Raw genomic sequence first — 19,632 nt, forward strand, 5'->3', positions numbered from 1 at the left:
GACATATATATACCTAAATATCGTACCCTTGTGTTTTCCCATTTAAAGCCGTAATCATCCACAAATTCTACTGTGTTGGGGGTAAGGGGGAATATCACCGACTTGGAGTGGTTGATTTTTAGACCCGACATATGCCCAAATCGTATGACTTCTCTCATTACCGGGTTAAGGTTCTACCGAGGGTCGCTGACAAACAATGCGACGTCATCAGCATAGAGGGAGACTATTAATTTGTGGGGACCCAGCTTAAGGCCTCTATGTATTTGAAATTCACGCAATCTCGAAGCCAAGGGCTCCATGATAAGAGCGAAAATCAGGGCGGAGAGTGGGCATCCCTGTCTCGTGCCACATTCTAACGTTAAGGGCGAGGACCTGGTGTTTCCTATTATGACATATGACCGAGGGACGCTATACAGCAGGGACACCAGTTTGATGAAGAAGTTGCCGAGGCCCATCTGTCTCAACGTTGCCAGCATAAATGGCCATTCTACAGAGTCAAATGCCTTCTCGGCGTCCAGAAATACTGCAATTGCCTGCTGTGTTGGGTTTAGGGCCTCGATGACGCCAAAAAAGCGTCTGATACCATAGGTGGTGCAGCGGCCTGGGATAAATCCGGCTTGGTCTCCAATCACTAGAGCTGGCATCAGAGGGAGGAGTCTGGAGGCTAGGATTCTTGCGAGAATTTTATTGTCCAGGTTGATCAGCGAGATTGGTCTATAAGATGCGCACTCATCGGCGGGTTTGCCATCTTTGTGGAACACTATTATATTAGCTTCATGGAGTGTGGGGGGAAGGCTACCTTTCTCAATTGATTCCTCGTATACGCAAAGCAAAAAGGGGGCAAGGATAGCCGCGTGGGCCTTGTAGAACTCTCCGGTGAGTCCGTCGGGTCCTGGTGCTTTAAAGTTCGGAAGGGATTTGATTGCATCTAGGATCTCTTCCACCGCTATCGGAGCATTCAGTGGTTCTCGCAGGGCTGCCTCTACCCAATACAGACTAGTGTCATCGAGATACTCCTTCAGGGAAGTAGGGTCCAGCCTGCCTCTGGAACTGTACAGGTTCTGGTAGAAGTCCCGGAATGTCGCGGCAATATCCTTTTCTGAATCCCATCCAGATGCGGTAGCTTGATGATGCCAAGGACATCCTCAATTTCAGTATCTGTAGGTGGCGAGGGGTCAGAGTAGAGGGCCTGGTAATATTCTTTAAACGCTAGATTTATCCCCCTTTGTGTGTGGGTGTTGTGACCGTCTGTGCCCCGGACTAGGCAAATGGGTTTCCTGGGAATTTCGCATTTATAGAGCCACGCTAGTAATTTCCCGGGTTTGTCAGCTAGGGCAGGATTCCTTTCAGCGTATTTTGCGTAGCTTAGCTTCCTCAGCGACTCCCAGTGTGTTAGGCAGGCTTGCTTAAGTTCTATTACTTTATTCATGTGGGCAACGTCTGGGGACGTTATTTTTTCCAATTCTCTCAACTCTTCTTCAGTGCGCGCCAGCAGGGATGTGATGGATCTTTGGGCCCCTCAATTGGCAGCGATCATTTCTCCCCTTATCACCACCTTGTATGCTTCCCATGCCGCGATTATGTGTTGGACACTGTCTATGTTCGTCTGTCAAGAGTCTGACGTGCTTTGTCCAATTTGTTCGCAGAAGGCTTTATCTAGCAATGCTTCACTTCTGAGTCTCCATATAGGAACCGGGGGTCTGGCCGTAATTACAGTGCAAGTGGTTAACAGGGGGGAGTGGTCTGACAGCACCCTGGCCAGGTATTGTGTGTCTTCGAACAAGTCTAGGTGTTCCTCACTAGTGAGTATGCAATCGATTCTGGTGTGTACGGCATACGGAGGTGAATAAAAAGGAACAAACTCTGTTTTCTGGGTGCTGTTCTATCCTTAGGTCTTTCAAGGCGAATTGATGTGCAAGGGCGTTCAGTATTTTGGCGGGTGGGGAAGGACGGACATGTTTGCTGTTCGATCTATCTATACGAGGATCCAGGGTGCAATTGTGGTTGCCTCCCCATATTATGCCGTTTCTACAAGGGCTCAGACGGGTGTTCAACGAGCAGAAGAAGACTTTAGCATCGTGGTTAGGAGCATAGGTGCTAATCAAGCAGAGGTCCCTCCCCTCGATGGTACCTTGTGTCAAAGCCATTCTGCCTTCATTATCCGTTTTGGTATGAGTCAGATTGATGGGGATGGAAGGAGCAATCCAAATTAAGACTCCCCTAGCGTACGTGGAGTACGTGGAGCCTATCAGGGTTCCCCTCCAGACTTTGGGTAGCACTGCTAACTTGGGTGCATTTAGGTGGGTCTCTTGCAGCAGGGCGACTCCAACTTTGTGGCGTTTCATGAATGTGTGGACACGATGTTGCTTGACATACCTGTTCAAGCCCCTGACATTCCAGGACATAATTCTGATCTCGTCAGACATGCTCAGAGTGTGGTTGTAGGCTTGTGGGTGGCCCACGAGGTGGCCCATTCGCTTGGTTTGGTAGTTTGCATTGCCTTGGGAGGTCTTGGTTTGCACCACAACAATTATGCAGTAGATGGTCTTGGTTCATTACGTATGCGACTTTAACTGGGTCCCCGGCATGGGGGTTCCCTTCCCCGTGAATGTAAAACTAACTTACACCTTAACAAAACACGTCTAGCAAGGTTTCCCCCGTTCTGACTGCCCCTTTTCCGTTCCATTTGACATAGGTCTCTTGGTGCCCCAAGGGCGGGTAAACAACCCAAACTATTCCTGGGGGCAGGAGTTGGTTTGCTTCAGATGGTATCTCTAATGAAGCCATTCGTGTCTGGCGTGGCTCTGATTAAGTTGAGGTTGCCGTTTTTCGTAGCGTAGTGTGATGTCTCAAGTGTATGCTGCCTGGGGATTACGGGGGTGGACTCTCATGGTGCGGTTTGCCGTGGATTCCGCTGTTTCAGTTCAAGGTCTGGGATCTGCTCCCTGTCCATCCATTCGCTGGCTTCGGAAGACCTGTCGAATAAATGGGCTCTGTTATGCAGGACTTTCAGTCTAGCCAGGTAAAGAAGCATGTAGCGCAGGCCCGCATTTTTCAATTTAGCTTTGGTGTGGGTGAATTGGGCCCTGCTCCTTTGGACTTGTAGGGTATAATCAGGATAAATGGTGACCTTAGCGGAGTCTCTTTGTATACAGCCGCCTAATCTTGAGAAGGCTAGGATAGTTTCTCTGTCTTTATAATTGAGCACTTTGGCTATTATTGGTGGGGGGGGGGGCACCCCGGTTCTGTGGGTTCAGTGTTGGATTTCTCCCCATTGGTGGTGCCGGTGTCTGGTCTGAGCGACCCAGTGGCCACAAAGTTTTCCATGGTGATTTGTTTGCGTTTGTTCCATGCTCTTTTTGTAGTCATCACTCTAGGGGCAGGTGCGCTCACCTGGTCCATCTGTAGGCTTAGCTGCGGCGGTTGCTGCGGCTTACTTTGTGGCGGTGCGGATTTTGTGCTTTCAGGACCCATTTGTCTCGCTTATGTTACTCGCTACCTCCTTTGGGTAGGATTGGGAGGTTCTGCGAGGTGTTATGGGATTGGTGTGCCCCTGAGGTGTACCAGGCACTCGGGATGATCTCCTCTTGACTTGATTAATGGGTGCCCCCAAGTTGCCCCTCCAGTGCACGAGGAAGGATGGGGGATCCCACTGCTTAAAAGCTTCCACTTCACCTTCGTCAGGCCAGGTGCTGGCGCCATGTCTGGATCGCCTTCGGCGGTCACCCCGCGCCTCCATGGGCCATGTAATACCCTGCGCACTGCCCTGCACAGGGCGCAGTATGTGGCTGCTATGTATTTCTGAAGTCGGGGGCTCCCTCAGGGGTTGCTTTGCTCATTAGCCGTGTTGGGGGGGGGGGCGGTGACCACAGGGCCCCCTACCTCTAGCTCACCGCCCCTCGTCTTCTGGTTGTGCCGTGGGGCTTCAAGGGTCTTCAGCCCAGGGTCTATGGTGCACAGGTTCAGTCCATCAGGATGTCATCTCCCCTCAGGGCCAGCCTCCATGTCCACAAAGTGTCTGTGGGCCCTGCGGTGCAGCAGTGTGCCTTCCGGTGTTGGGTGCAGCGTGTGGCTGCTGGGCGTGTGTGTCTTACAATCGGGGGCTGGCAATGTTCCTTATATATTGCCCTGAGATCGTGGTGGCTCCAGTGCCCCCTCCCTCCAACTCTTACCCCTCGTCTTCAGGCGGCCCTGCAGTGCTTCCTGGTGCTCCAGCCCAGGATCCTGGCCTCTCCAGCACAGTCTGCTGGGTGTGGGGTTTGCTTTTGGGCCAGCTTCAGTGGCCGCGATGAGTCTCTGCAGGCCGCGCGGGGCCGTCGCACGAACAGCCTCAGGGTATATTTGTCCAGCTCTCGTGTGAATGCACGGGGCAGCACCGTCGCACTGGGCAGCGACGCGCGCAGGGCCCCTGCAGCGAGCCCTTTGCCCCATGTTTTCCAGTCACTCTACGGGGCTTGCTGGATCTCCAGCCTGGGTTTCTGGCCTTCGTCCGGCGTGCTGCGTTGGGCAGCCGTGGCTGTCCCGACTCTCCCAGGGCTTCCTTCGGTGGGCTCCGCTCAGGCCCGCGCCGCTCCTCATACACCCGGCTGGCTTGGCAGGCAGCAGCCCTGGCCCCTCCTGCCATCGACAGCACAGGGCACTGGGGAGCGGGTGCGGGCCTTCGTGTGCCCGAGTTGCTTCCTCACCGCCCGTGACACAGGGCGCACGACCACCTCCGCAGCCCACGGGTGTCCTTGGGTCTAGGCGGCCTCCTAATGTCCTCGGACCTGGTTGCTGGGTCCAGCGAGGGGCCCGATCACCAAGCAGCGGCCATTGCTCCAGGCTCGTTGTTCCCCTTCCTGCGGTGCAGCGTCTCAATGGTAAGTCGTAGCCGTTCCAAACCTCTTCCACAGGTGCCCCAGGAGATCATTGGCGTATGTGGCGACTTTCAGTTGTTTTTATAGTTTATAGCTTAAGTTTACGGCATATCAGTGGGCGCATCGAGCGGAGCGACACGAGACTCGACCTCACTACATGGCGGCTAGCCACGCCCCTACCCTTCAATTTGTTTCTTTGTTTACCAAACTTCCCTTGGTGGAGATGGGCACATTGGTGTGCCAATCTGCCCCCAGGAAGCCCAAACCCTACTTCCCCATCCATTGGGGGGCCTGTCTGACGTTTTGGGGTGGGCTTCTCCCCCCACCCCAAATTGAGTGTGGGGGAGCCCCTCATGCAGCCCTCACTGGGGGCAGATATCTGCCCGTAGGAAAGGGCAAATGGGTTTTCACTGGTGGGGGGGGGGGTTGTTGAGGTTCAGTAGACCACCAGGGATGGATTGCAAGGGGGGGGCATGCTTGATTTGTTTTTGCTGGTGACCATAGATAACATGTTTTTTGTTTTGCTTATAGCTTTTTCTACACAAGCAGCTACAATGTTATGCGAGTACTGTTTTTTTATTATTCTATGGTTGGGGCCCACTGTCAGTGGGGTGGGTGAGACTAGGGCTGGATTGTTGGGGGTGTGGGTGGGAATGGGCCATCTGGCCAGATATTTTGGTGGGCTGGGACCCAATTGCAGGGGCAGGCCACAAATTGCCCCCCATCCCAGCAGAACATTGGTGTTTCCCTCGGAGCGGATCCCTCCCATGTGGGTTGTCCGTCTGCAAGTCCAGGCTCCACATCTGGCTGTGCTACGTTACAGATGTCACCTCCAGGGAGGAATGGGGATCCTGCCGGGGCTCCCTGGAGCTGCAGCTGTGCTTAGGGGACGGTACACCCACATGGTACATGGATGTCCAAAGCCAGGCACATCACCGCCAACCGTCTTGGAGTTGCGGCTGGGCTGCATTACAGCTTTTCCCTTCGGGGAGGTATTGGCACACTGCCGGGACTCCCTGGTGGGGAGAAGCTGTAACGCAGGGCAGCCAGAGCACCAGCAAAGTCGGCGGTAATATGCCTGGCCTTGGGCACCCTTCTCCCATGTGGGTCTTTGCCAGGGGTTCTGGCTAATACATTTTGAGCCGATTTGCCCAAGTCAGACATCTTAGGATTCCCACGGGTGTCTTCTTTTCAGAAATGCATGGGGTTCCCCGTTTTCCTTGCTGGCTTCGACACCCTAGGCCCAAATCTGTAGGTTGCCCATACGAACAAAATGTGCTGTGCCAAAAGGCTTGGGGTTACCCTTTTCCTTTTGCCCCCCCGGTAGGTGCACCCACACATTTGAGGTACCGTTTTTGTCGGGGCACCTGTGGGAAAGCGGGAAGGTATGACATCTGTTGGCGATGTGTTTTGGTGAGTGGACAGAGGGAAATGTCTCTGAAATTGGATGGAAATAAAGGCAATTCAGACATTTCACTCTGGCCACCCACCGAAACACACCGCCAACACATGGTCAACCTCCCCGCGTCCCCACACGTGTCCCGATGAAAACGGTACCGCACATGTGTGGGTGCATCTACCTGGGACGCAAAAGGAAAAGCGTAACCCACTGGTAACCCCAAGCCTTTCGGCACAGCACATTTTGTTCATGTGGGCAACCTACAGATTTGGGCCTAGGGTGTCAAAGCCAGCAAGGAAAACAGAGGTCTGCCTGTGCTCTTTCAAAAAATCTATGCTTGCCGTTCCTCACCACATTGGTTTTCCTGATTTACACATGCCAAGTACGTCTGTTCAGGCCGTAAGCATAACACTCCTGTGTTCCATGGCTCAGTGTTTGGCTTGTGGTATTGCTTGTTTTGTGAAACACTACAAAAAATGTGTCCTTTCCTAGCTGCAAGAGTCGGGGGAATGTAGCGGAGCATTGTTTTTGTCAAAATTCATAGAAACCATTGCCGTACCAAGCCAACCATGTCCACCACATACCTTTTCAGTCATTTTCCGGCTTTTTCCCCCAAACTATGGCATTTTCCCCAACCTAGTTGTTGCCCGACTTGCGCAAATCACCCCTTCCTAAACTTGGAATTTTGTCTACTTTTCAGAAATGTATGCCTTTCTGTCCTCCAATTCGGCTTTCCTACCTTTTTCTTCCATTCCGTCCACGCATGTCCAATTGGCAAAAATGGCCAACATAGCCTACCTCTCATAAAACGGTTGATAACCACATCAAAATATTTTTTTTTTCGTTTCCACTCAACCTGTTCGTGAAAGCCAGGAAATTGGGGAATTCAGCACAGCAAACAATTTTTTCCTAGCTCTTACAAGGAAAAAAACCACAGGCTTCTTTGTACATCATTTTATTGGAATTCTTTGAAAAAAACACATTTTCACACTTTTTGGTTCTTTTCTCTCACCCCCCTACAGCAACCTAGGATTCCTGGGTGGTGTTACGACCGCCTAAGTGTGGGGGGAAAAAAGGGGCCAAATTTGGCCGAGATATCTAATGTAACAAAAAAGTTACAAGGCATTGAATGGCGACATACCGAAATCACAAAAAAAGCCTTGGCACTGGGGGGGGGGGGGGGGGTGAGGAACCCATGGCACTTAAAGGGTTGATCTATTCCCTACAAATTAAATACTGGGTGCGAGAGCAAAGATCGACAGGTGTAATAGGGAATGCAGGTTTTGAAACCTTGGAACATCTAGTCGTAGAATGCAGAGCTCTCGCAATAAGCAAACATCTTTACCTGGGAACATTTGTACAGGATTTGAGTTCTGTTACACCGGCAGAATTCTGGCATAAGATACTTGCAGCTTGCAGATGTCCTCAAAACTTGCATTTATTAGATTCCTTTTGCATATATTCCCTTCCGGTATTTAATCATGGTTCATGTGTGGTTGCCAGTTTAAGTGCAATTAGGTTGAAACTTTATGAATTGTATTGGATATATGATGAAAGTGTATATATGTCAGTTTTATTTTATTTTTGTATGTTATGTTAATATTACATTTATTGAGAAAGGTTTGAATTTCAAGCCAAAGCACAATTAAATAACAATACAAAAAAAGAATCTCATGTGGTATTCTTACCATACTAAAAAGGAGGATGGCGGAATGGATTTTCGAATTTCAAAGAACACTATAGAGCCACTCAGCTGAGAGTAATGGTAGAATATCTAAGAATTACAACAGGTAAACACTAGGTACATGTGGGAAAATACCATTTTACCTTCTGCAACAGTGAGCAAATTGCTTTGGGTAGAAACTAATGATATCCTTCAAATGAGGGAGAAATTGCTCTGCAAGCTTCTGACGAAGAAGAATACAGATCAGTTGCCCATTCCTCTTAATTGTACATGGACACCTTCAATCTGGGATAACATAGATCCAATGAGGTTACAGGGATGATGCATAATGGAGACCGAGACAGCTATGGAGGAGAGGTGGATTTGTAGGGCTCCCGGAATTGAAGGAAGGTTCTCTATCGTATTCTTTTATTTGTTAGAACACCTCTAAACTGCAAATTGAAGATGGGTGGAACATCTTTCGTGGGAACCTACTCCTAAGAACATTTTCATTTCACAGAGATCAATATCCATCCTATACAGGGCACTAATTGAGACATGGAGCAAAGCAACATGCAGAACGCTAGAAGCTCGGGAAAGGGATACAGGGAAAGTATTTACAGTTGATTTCTAGGGGTTGTGTCAAAAACATAAGAAACCGAAGGGTCAGATCCTAAGAGCCAGAGTATAAATTATGGGCTTCCCCTCTGAGTCAAAGAAGCCCTCTCTCACACTCGTATCACTCAATCTCCAGGGGTTGGGCCACCCGATCAAAAGGAAGAGGCTGATTCATCTTATGCAGGACGATGATCTTTTTGCAAGAAACCCACCTGAATGCTGTAGATTCTGAACAGCTAGGTCGGGGTTGGGAGGGGTGTCCATCTTAATACACAAGCAAATTCCTTTCCAGGTGATGCATGTGCTGGTGGATGGGCAGGTATGACTTAGTGCAAGGGCGGATACAGCAGCAGGCTATTACCCTTATAAATATCTATGCGCCCACGACGGATACACCAGCTTTTTCATTGACCTTTAAAAGTCTCTGGAGGACCGACTTGCACCTACACTAAAGACTGTGTTTATGGATGCCGTAGCGAGTGGCCACCTACTCAGCTCTATGCTCGATGCTAGCATTATAGTGTTCCACAAAAAAGGGCGCGACATGAAGGAATCTGGTTCATACCGCCCCATATACCTGATTAATGCTGACGCAAACATTTTTGCAAAACGTCTGGCGCATCGAATCAAAGTGCTACTCCCACTTCTCATCCACAAGGACCATACAGGAGTTCTTCTTGGCAGATACTCGGCTGACAATGTCATACGTCTCCTACAGGTCATTTCCGGTCTAGCCGGCCCAGAGGAGGAGATATTGGCACTTGACACGGTCCAATGGGAGTTAATGTTTCAAGTGCTAGGCAAATATGGGTTTCCTGCTGACCACATCAGTATGATAGGACTCCTGAACACAAACCCTACCGCCTCAGTGACCACCAATGGCGTCACGTCCCCTCCGTTACCCCTGTATTCGGGTACACACCAGGGGTGCCCACTGTCGCCCCTTATATGCGCCCTCACAATATAACCTCTGGAGGTTAAGCTCTGAGCAGACTCTGGGTGGCCAGGCGCTAAACGGAACACAGAAGAACATAGGGTATCCCTCTACGCAGACGACCTATTGGTATATATCAGTGACTACAAAATCTCCCTACCTAGACTGCAATTCCTACTCCAAGACCATTGCCCCATGGCGGGCCGTGTTATTAACTGGGCCAAGTCAGAATTCCTCCCACTGAGACCAGACATCCCATGGGACCCTGGCAGGGTGGCTCCCTTTAAGCTCCAATTTAAGAGCATCACATATTTGGGCATACAGATCTGTCCTGGCCTACACGGCCTAATGGAACTGTATTACCCCCCCCCAACCCCCCCCACCGATCTTAAATAGGATTCAGCAGGTCCTGGCTAGATGGTCCACGTTACCACTATCCATTACTGGCAGAATGAATGCCTTTAAGATGAACTCCCTCCCAAAACTGACATACTTAGCCATGCTGCTGCCATTTGCCCCGACGAAACTAATGCTCAAGGACCTCGATTCACATATATCTAAATGTATTTGGTGGGCAAAAAAAGCACATATTAAACTCGAGGTCCTGCAAGCCGCCAAAACTGAGGGCGGGCTGGCACTCCGGTATGGAAAACTTACTATATGGCGGCGCAAGTGTGCTGGGCTAAACGCTGGCTCAACATGGAAGATCAATCCAGCTGGAGAAGCGCCGATTTGTCACTTCTGAAACCATTCACGCCTCAAGAAATGTTGCCAATACCACTAACACGACTTCCTAGCGCTATCAAGCAGCACCCTATAATCTGGCCCACTCTCGACCAGTGGCACAAAATGGAGATCCTTACAGGGGTCGCAAACCCGAGAGGCCCCTGCATGGATCAGCATAAGGGCTATTCGGTCATACAGAATTAACCAAAAACTTCACACCCCCTACAAGACCTAACCTGGCCACACGTCCGAGTCATAGACCTCTTTGACAAGGTTATACCACTTACCTTCCCGGAGGCCAGACGGGTTCTAGGTCTAGGAGAAGCTCAATGGCCCCAATATAGAACTATCATGGCGACTATCTGCAAATATACCACAGAGGAAACACGCCAAGCTAGCCCAAGAGCTGGCGAAATAGAAATGGGTCAGAATCTGAACTCATTCTGATTCTGTAAGCATTCTACTCCATTTGCACTCCAAATAACGTTGGACGCAACCACACCCTTGCATCCCAATGGTCTGCAGACCAAAACTAGGTACTCAATCTGACGCAGGGGACATCTAGGAGTTCTTCGAGACCATACCCTCAGTCTCGTTATGCATTAAAAAAAAAAGGGACACCCAATATAAGCTCATCCAGCGGCTACACTAAACACTGAGCAAACTGTTCAGAATGGGCCTTATACAATCATCCCACTGCTGGCGAGATTGCAGGGAACTGGGGACGCTAGGGTATATGATTTGGTCCTATCCTGGAATGAAGGGTTTTTGCCAAAAGATATATGGCCAGATCAGACATTTACAGGGGACAGACATATCATCGACACCTGGCTATTCAGTGCTCAGCATGAAGACTGGCATGAGGCTCACACAACATGTGGGTTCATAAACATGGTACTCCTTGCAGCCCGGAAGTCCCTGGTCCTTGCCTGGAAGGACCCATACCCACCATCTTTAGCCTCATGGGAAGCACTGCTGACCAAAATGTGCTATATGGAGCAGAACGCCCTCAAACGTCTCGCTAGACCCACTCAAGCAGCTTGCTTCCTAGAAGCGGCTCAGTCATTTATGTGAAACACACTCATCCAAAACTTTAAGTATGCACAACCTGGGCCACCCACCCTGGAAAATGCAGAAGGGGCAATGTGAAGGGAGAGGGACAGCAGATGCTAATCCCGCATAGGGGGCCCAATAAAGAGATTTTTTACTCACTTCGGATCTACTTGCCATCTTGCTCGCTCTGACGCTTATCTTTTCAGATACCTTTATGGGGAGGATGGAGCGGGATTAGGGGAGGTTGGTTTACATGTTTAATACATCATTCATGTTACTGTACTGTTTGTGGTGCCACACCTATTCAATCATATATGCTTACTTTGACCGTACGTGGTGATGTTCCACAGTGCTGGAAATTATGATTGATGAGATTTGACTGTTAATTTTGTTGAAACCTAATTAAGAGTTTGAAAAAAAATGTATTTTTTTAAACCCACATAAGAAACCCTTTACCACTCAATATAAACCACATGGCAATACGCTGTGGTGATTTGCAGTAGCCCCATAGGAAGATTTCTAAAAGTCATTGGTATCAGTCCGAATGTTTGAGAATGGGGGTGGGAGGAGATGTGGGAATCCAGGTTCTTAATGGCACATATCATGGCAATACTCGTTATCTCAGGTGTACTGGAAAGATGTGTTCATTTAGATTAGAAACTTAGATTAACCAGTCCGATTAACTAGTTTTCTAGTTTTTCTTGCACTGCCAGAAAAAGGAGGAAGATGTACATTTACTGCCTCGCATGGTTCATACTGTGTTCTTGCCGGCAAGAGCATTTTTGGAGCAGAAATGGAAACACATTGTCCTCCCATCTCAGAGGGAATCACTTGCCAAAGTGAGCAAACTTTATTAAATGGAAGGACTATCAGCATTGCTAAACATGACCGTCAAGACATGGAAGAGGAATGGTTTTCACTTAGGTGGAAATATGACCTTGCTATCAATTACGACTATTACCGTTCAAAAGCTCGTACAAAGAGGTGGTTCAAGCTCTGCTTAGTTTACAGATAATGCCGATAGGTTCAGCAGTTAAAAAAAGTGGGGCAGGGATAAAAAGCTGGAGTCATACTCAGGCAGAGGGGAATACCCAATGGTTGACCGCTCGGTCAGGTTGTATAGTTTTAGCTCTACGAATTGGTAACAGGAACCAGGACTACAATGCTTCATGTCAACATGTGTAACTATGAATCCATTGTGTTGAAGTGTTCAAGATACATTTACATGGAAATTATTTCAGCATTGTAAGGTTGAGGGGGCTATATAACATGGTAAAACCCCATCGGTAGGCCTTTTAAATATAGTGAACAAAAGACAGTAACCCTGTTTAACCATCCAAAGAATGACTAGTTCATCTTGGAATGTTTTTAACTACAGTTTACTTATGCAGTTTGTGTGGTTTTTCTCTACATCCCGATTGCCACCACAAGATTTACCTTCCAGTTCAACTCCTTGTCCTTCCTGAGCTCGTGAAAGTTCTGAAGAACTTTCTTCTGAAATTCTGTTGTCTCATAGCGCTCTGCTCCAAAGCCAGCCCTGTGCTCCACCTCAGCTGCTGTTACCTCGAGGAAGATAATTAGATCAGGCTTCGGGAGCCCCACATCTGGCTGCTTACACCAGTCCACTGAAAAGTTCTGCCAAGGCAAAGGCAAAGGATACATAAAACACCCACACACAGAAAAACTAGGCTTCAAAACAGCAAGAGAGTAATGCACCTACAATTTCATTATAAAAGTGTGCAGGTTTGTAATACAGGCATACAAGTAGTCAACCTGGCCATAAAAGATTAAATTTAAACAGGACCATACCTTAAAACCATTAGGTGGGCTAACTTGGCATTTCATTTATATTGGCTAATTTGAACTGAAAAGATCATTCAAATCTGGGGTTTGTGCGGTTTAAGATCTTTTAAATGCTCCTCGAGATACTGTATTTATATTTGGCGGGAGAATAAAGACCTCACATTCTTCTCCCATGTCCACTGCACTTTATTGCATATTGGCGACATGTATTTAGTGCAAGTGTCCAAGTGCCACGTTATGACCCTTTCTGATAATGCCCATACACCTCTTGCATTCTTTCCCAGAGACAGTTATGGTTAAGGAACTGGCTGCTCACATGGATTGTTTGCGCTAGGCGAGTTTTCCTAAAGTCCACTTGGAGGCAAGACTTATTTATTGGGCACCTATACACAAGTGTTTCCAGGCGCCACAAGACAAAAAATGTGTTTGGGGGCGGGGGCAACATAGGAAAAAGAAAGCAGCAAAGATGGTTATATTGGCATTGAGACAATCCTACCGTGCAAGTGCACAGACAAACGTGATAAGTGCAAGGGAGGGAAAAGAGGAGGCGAAGGGCAGCAGCGGGAGGGGCCCTCAAGGGGGTGAGAAAGTGCTGAGGGGGCCAACGAGGGCAAGTGCCAGGGGCAAAAGGGAGAAGGGCAGATACTTGCCTTAAACCTAGTGGACCAGATTCAGGCTATTCAGGGGAAAAGTGCCTGAGGGCAAGTGCTGGTCGGGGATGCTGGGGGAGATTGGTCAGGGGTGGTCTGGCTCCTGTAGGACTCAGAAGGGACCAGGTACCAGTCACAGCGGCAGAGGGAGATAGCATGGGAGAAGGAAGGAAGAGGAGAAAAGGAAAGTCTTGAGACGTTTCCAGGAACTTAAGAAGATCCAGCTCAAGTCTAAGGGTGGAGAGGGGGGAAATGACTGTTCCAGAGGCAGGAACCTGCTGAAGATAGGGACCTATCGCCCACTCTCTGCTTGGAGAAATCTTTAACTTGCAGAGAGTTGGAGCTAGTGGACCGGGTAGCAGGGAGGTAGTTGGGGAGAGAAAGCTGGATGTAGAGAGATCCCAGCCCCCAGGCAGCCTTGTGGATGATGCAGAGGGTCTTGAATTTGATCCTTGTGGTCAACGGGGGCAGTGGAGAGATTTTAGGGCTGGAGAGATTCGGTCCCTGGGCTTGCGGCCAAGGAGAAGTCTTGCAGCTATAGTCTGGATTAGTTGGTGGTGGCAAAGGGAGGAAAGAGGCAGATTGTGGAAGAGGCCATTGCGGTAGTCCAGCATGGAAAGAATCAGAGCTCTGGAGATGTTGAGCTTCTGGGGGAAGGTGAAGAAAGAGAGAATGCCTCAGAGTACATGGAGCTGAACATTGGACTTCTTGCCAAGGTCTGTGATGTATGGAGAGACAGAGGAGCCAAAGATGATCACAAGATGTATCGCCTCACAAGAGGGTGAGGAGAGGGTGTCCAAGGAGGGTGGCCAGAGTGGGGGGCAGGAGGGGAGCAGGGAGTAGATGTCCCAATGAGAAGGATCTCCATCTTACTGGTAGTAAGGTAGAGATCATTAGCAGAGCACCATGCTCGAATAGCAGTCAGGTTTGAGAGAAGTGGAAGGAAGCTTAAAGGAGAGCTGTGTATCGGCCGCATAACACTGGAAATGAGGAGGAAGGTGGAGATCAAGTGGCCAGAGGGCCTAGGTAGATGTTGAATAGCCATGGCCACAGGATAGGCCCTGAGGGACGCCACAGACAGAGCAAGGGGCTCATTTGCATTTGGGAGGGTCGGTTTGAAAGGAAGTTCGTCACAATCCCTTAGCATACAAGTTCATAACTCTTAGTATAAGTCTGTACTACCCAAAGGATCTTGGTAGAATGGCAGAGCAGCCAGGCGTATCATAGGAGGAAGATGTGAGCAGTAGCTAAGTACACTAAACACAGTAAATACAATAGCCAAAGAAACTCTTACACAGTAAATGCTATATAAAAATATACATGCATTCTAATTTACACAAGGAAGGTAGATACAAACGTATTTCACTAACCAACACACAAGAATTCTTATGGACGCAGGAGAAAAGAACAAAAAAAATAAAGAATTCTTAAAAATACTTTTCAGAGGCGATTACTTCAATAGTAGTTGCTCACGTTTACAGTTGTTAGAGTTTGACAATAATGACAGTTCTACTGTATTATCGGTACTACAGCGCACTTGCGATACTTTACAGAAACAGTAATTGTATTTAGTTAGCAAAACCACATCAGATAAAGTCTTTTGTAAGGAAAAACACACAGCAGCAATAATTAACGTTCTAGAGACACTTCCTAGCTCCAAATGCTTTTAAAGTCCAATCCCCAACTATTCGAAAAAAAAATCAGTGTCGGAGTCGAGGCAAAGTCTTATGAAGAATCAGGATAAGCAAAGTGCCTCAGGATACTTTCAGTCACTAGAATAAGATGCTTAAGAGTACAACACAAGTTAGGGGGACCCTTCAACAAGGACTCCCTAAAGGGACACAGACTGGGTCAGAAGTAGGGTACACACCCGAAAACCTCTTCACACACTCCAATCACACTAGAGCAACTCTTCAGCTTAAGGCAAGTTCTACCTTTAGCCCCATAGTGCCTTAGGTTAGAAGAAGTAAACGTAGCTGGATTCTCCTCTGTCCAGCAGACAGACCCAGTCTCCCGGTTCTTCAGTCTGCTGATGAAAGGAAGGGATCTAAATGGGATGTCTCAGCAGCAGTCTCGAGAGATAGCACTCCGGCATGGATTTCTTCAGTGTCCTTGGTTAGTCTACGTTTTGGGCACCTTTTTATCAGCTCCAACCAAGGACAGTATTCGCCCTGTCGATCTTCTTAGATCCTGAAGTCCTGCACTCTGGTGAGGGTACTTCGAGTGGGATTGTGCCTCTGGAGGTCAAACTGGAGCTCACCAAAGTTTTGGACAAATACAGCCTTGTAAAGACGTTGCACTGCAAATGGGTCGGAGGTCACCTAGCATTCGCAGTCTGCAGCTCTAGAGAGGACTCGATTTGTAGTTCATCTCAGGGCTGGTTGGTCAAACCAGCCAAAGCGAAGGAGTCGTCCACTTCGAAGCGCTGCTGTCGAGAAAACTGGGTCAAGACAGCAGTGGTCGCTTAACGGTTATTAGAAGATTCTGCAAGCATCTCTGGTCGACTTCAGCTTCGATCTTCTGTTCCAGTGGTCTACTTGCCTTTCACCTCAGGGACTTAAGCCTTTTATTCTGTTTTCTCACTGACTCCTCTGCAAACTCCATCAGCATTTTACAGAATGATGTGGGTGGCTGTCCAATCAGGACAGCCAGCCACCCAGTGGGAACTGGTTCTATTCAGGCACTCAGACAAAGGGCAGGGGAATGTAGAACTCCTGCCCCACTTCCTGCCTTCGCAGACACACTGGAGCCTAGGCAGGGACATCGAAGGTTCATGGCAAAGAAACACACACACACACTTCCCCCCGGAATGGTAGAAGGGTTAATGAAGAACAACAAATGGTGAGAAAAAGAAGGAGAAGCCATTTTAGAACATAGGGGACCCTATTGTGCATAACAGAGGATGTGGATACAGTCTGCGGTAGAAAATGGCACAATAGTTGGTAGAACAAATCCACTGCCACCAGTCATAAATACAGGGTTATCCATGTGACTAAAAAGTCACAGGAGAAGGGGGGGATACCATGTATCACCTTAGCACTCAACATAAGGTGGTGTGTGCTAATCTTTCATTATGATAACGTTTTAGGAGGGACACAAAGTATCCCTCTATCTTTATTTTATTTATGTATTTATTAGACATTTGTATGCCGCCTATACACAAGTGTTTCAAGAACAGTAGTTGTTAATGATAGTGGAAGAATCTCAAAGGAGAACCCAAAGGATTCCCAGCCAGACTGCACATAAGGCAGGAACGAACTTAAAATAGCACTGCGATAAAAAAGTCACTCTTGACATTGCCACAACGGTTTTATGAGAAAATAAATAAATTGTTGGCTAATCCGCTGAGGGAGGGGGGGGGGGGAAATGGGTGGGGGAAGACTTGAACGTCCGAATATGTACAAGAAATGAAGCACATAAATTCAGCCGACGCCGACAACCTTTCAAAACGAGAGATACTTCCTTCATTTTTATAAAACACAGCCAACCAATCAAAGAATGTAGACCAATCTAGATTCTTAAGGCTCTTTGCCTCAGTTAACGAGGGAGCCTGCAGATACCTTGGATGCAGATATTCCCCCAGAAAGTAGAGGATGCCAATGTATCACAAAAAAATTCCAAGTACTATGCCCAGGTGGGAATACTTGAGCTTTCTAAAAAGTGTATACTTCTAAACTGACGAACTAGTGACCAAATGGTTCGATTAGAATTCCCTCAATGAAAAGAGTCCGAACAAATTGTTCTCTGCAAAAATGATGCAGATCAAACATTATGCGGCTCTTACAGGCCCATAGCCTTGAGGAACATGGTTACAAAAATGTACACTAAAATTCCAACCACATGTTTAGATTCTATAATCCAGTGTTTAATGGTTAATCAGACAGACAACTTCCTGACAAAGTTTGCGAAATTTCCCATCTGATCAAGAAAATCTTCAGGGTGCATCTACCCGTTAATTTAATTTCACTAGATGCTGGAAAGCTGTTTCACCACGTCAATTGGTCATTTATGTTCGAGACTTTGCGAAGGATCTGCTTTTCAGTTAACTTCTTATCTCTAGCCGAGCCAACTATGCCAATACGATTTTGAGAATTCAAAAAAATGGCACAGGCTCAGACATATTTTGGATCTCGGGAATGAAACATGGCTGTCCCATTTGCCCCATTCTGTTTGCACTACGTTTGGAACCCTTGCACATTTTAGGGATAAATAACAAATATAGGGAATTTAATTTGATAGGGGAGGAGTATAAATTTAGCATATTTGCAGATGACATACAGCTTCCTCTTAAAGAATCCGAACAATCCTTATCTCACATGCTGCCCGTTCTACAAGAATATAAAAGGTGTGTGGGCTTTAAGTTCAATATTACCAAATCAGAGATATTAAACTTGCTTCTTTCTTGCCGGCATTAAGCTTCTATAAAGAGACACCATTTAGAAGTGCATTTAGAAGTATTAAACATTTTAGAGTGAATATTACCCAATCCCTGGAACAATTATACCATGCATATTTTTCAGTCAAATCGGATCCCATAAATGAAAAGACCTACAGATATCTTGAATGGGGAAGGAGAACATCAATATCGTAGTGCAGAGGGCACCTGTTCCATTTCAGCCAGGCCTTGCCTCTTCATTGGCCTCATACCTTCTAGGATTTTCAAAATATGGTTTTGATTTTGATCTTTGCTCGGAATGAGAAACATTCACACATTTCGAAGAAATCAATAAGAAGCCCTAAAAAGAAGGGATAATTATGTTTTCCAGATTTCCATCATTATTTAAATGCGGTGGAGGATAATATTCAAATGGGTACAAAAGAGTGAGCATACATGGATCACACCGTAGTTGGTCAATTGTTGAGATGTTTTATGGATTGGTTACCCGAATCACAAGGCCAGAGCAATGAAGAACATGGGAATAATGTTAACAATATGTGAAAAACTGGCTTCTAAAGTGGGACTAATGGCTTTTCCTCACCCTTAACAGCTTTGCACAAAAATTCCGAACTAACATCTGCCCTTCAAGGCAGAGCTTTTAAAAAGTGATGGCACAGAGGATGTAGACATCTCAGAGATGCATTTGTGAATAGGGTGTTTGAGCACCTTCCAGAGTATAATGAGGAATTTGGAGTGAGGGAATCGAAGTAAGATAGATCTTCAACGTAGACACTGGGCCCATTAACAACGCGCCTGCCTGTTGTATTTTTACGCACTTTGAAAAAGTGATAGTTTCAAATAAGGGTTTAGTCTCTATTGTATACAATTCTATGAGTGTCAGGAATTGGGTCTGGAGCAGGAAAAGACGTGTGATTTGGGCAAAATGGTAATCAAACTACATTTCCCAGCAGGCGTTGTGGTATTTTGAAGTCCTTAGGCTTTGTGCGCAGTCACAGCTGTGAGGTGATTACGAGACTACTTCTATGCTGGCCGCCAGTGCGGATTATTAGTGATATCGAGCACGGGAGGCTACGATGGCATGCAGGAGGGATTCTAGATTTGTACGAGATGCCGAAGGAATGCCAGAGACTTTTGCAGCCCGGGCCGCAGCAGTGAAGGTTCTTTAACACGGCTTTGCTTCGCCCCGGCCCTCAGATGCTCAGGTAAGTGCCTCACTAAGTTTCTACGCATTATGGTGTATACTTATGAAAGTTAAATCGAGCTTCTTGAATATGCCTACAAGTGCGATTACAGTCTATGGTTGTATGCCTCATGGCTCGGCTGAGGAGGAGCTGCCGGTTTGTCTAACGGCAGACATTTGATGATTGTTTAGGGATAAGAGGGCACTATGATCAGTCACAGAGGCTATATTAAGGGACTAAGACTTCTCTGCATATTGAGTACATTGTCACTAGATAAAAAGGAAAGGGGCATGAACCTCGTAGCACACAAAGGGAGAAACCCCCCGCCAATGTAATGCACTAGCATGTTT

The 19,632-nt window shown here is 47.4% G+C and overlaps 1 protein-coding gene across 1 annotated transcript in view; it reads right to left on the bottom strand.

The window, feature by feature from the left end:
- DTYMK (deoxythymidylate kinase) overlaps positions 1-19,632 on the bottom strand; it is a 372,901-nt gene that overhangs the window by 191,704 nt on the left and 161,565 nt on the right. The window contains exon 4 of the mRNA XM_069618126.1: positions 12,687-12,884. Within this exon, the coding sequence (XP_069474227.1) occupies positions 12,687-12,884 (198 nt within the window). The remainder of the gene's footprint in view (positions 1-12,686; positions 12,885-19,632) is intronic.

This window comes from Ambystoma mexicanum, chromosome 10 (genome assembly GCF_040938575.1).
Source record: "Ambystoma mexicanum isolate Mex_15411 chromosome 10, UKY_AmexF1_1, whole genome shotgun sequence".
Classification (NCBI taxonomy): domain Eukaryota; kingdom Metazoa; phylum Chordata; class Amphibia; order Caudata; family Ambystomatidae; genus Ambystoma; species Ambystoma mexicanum.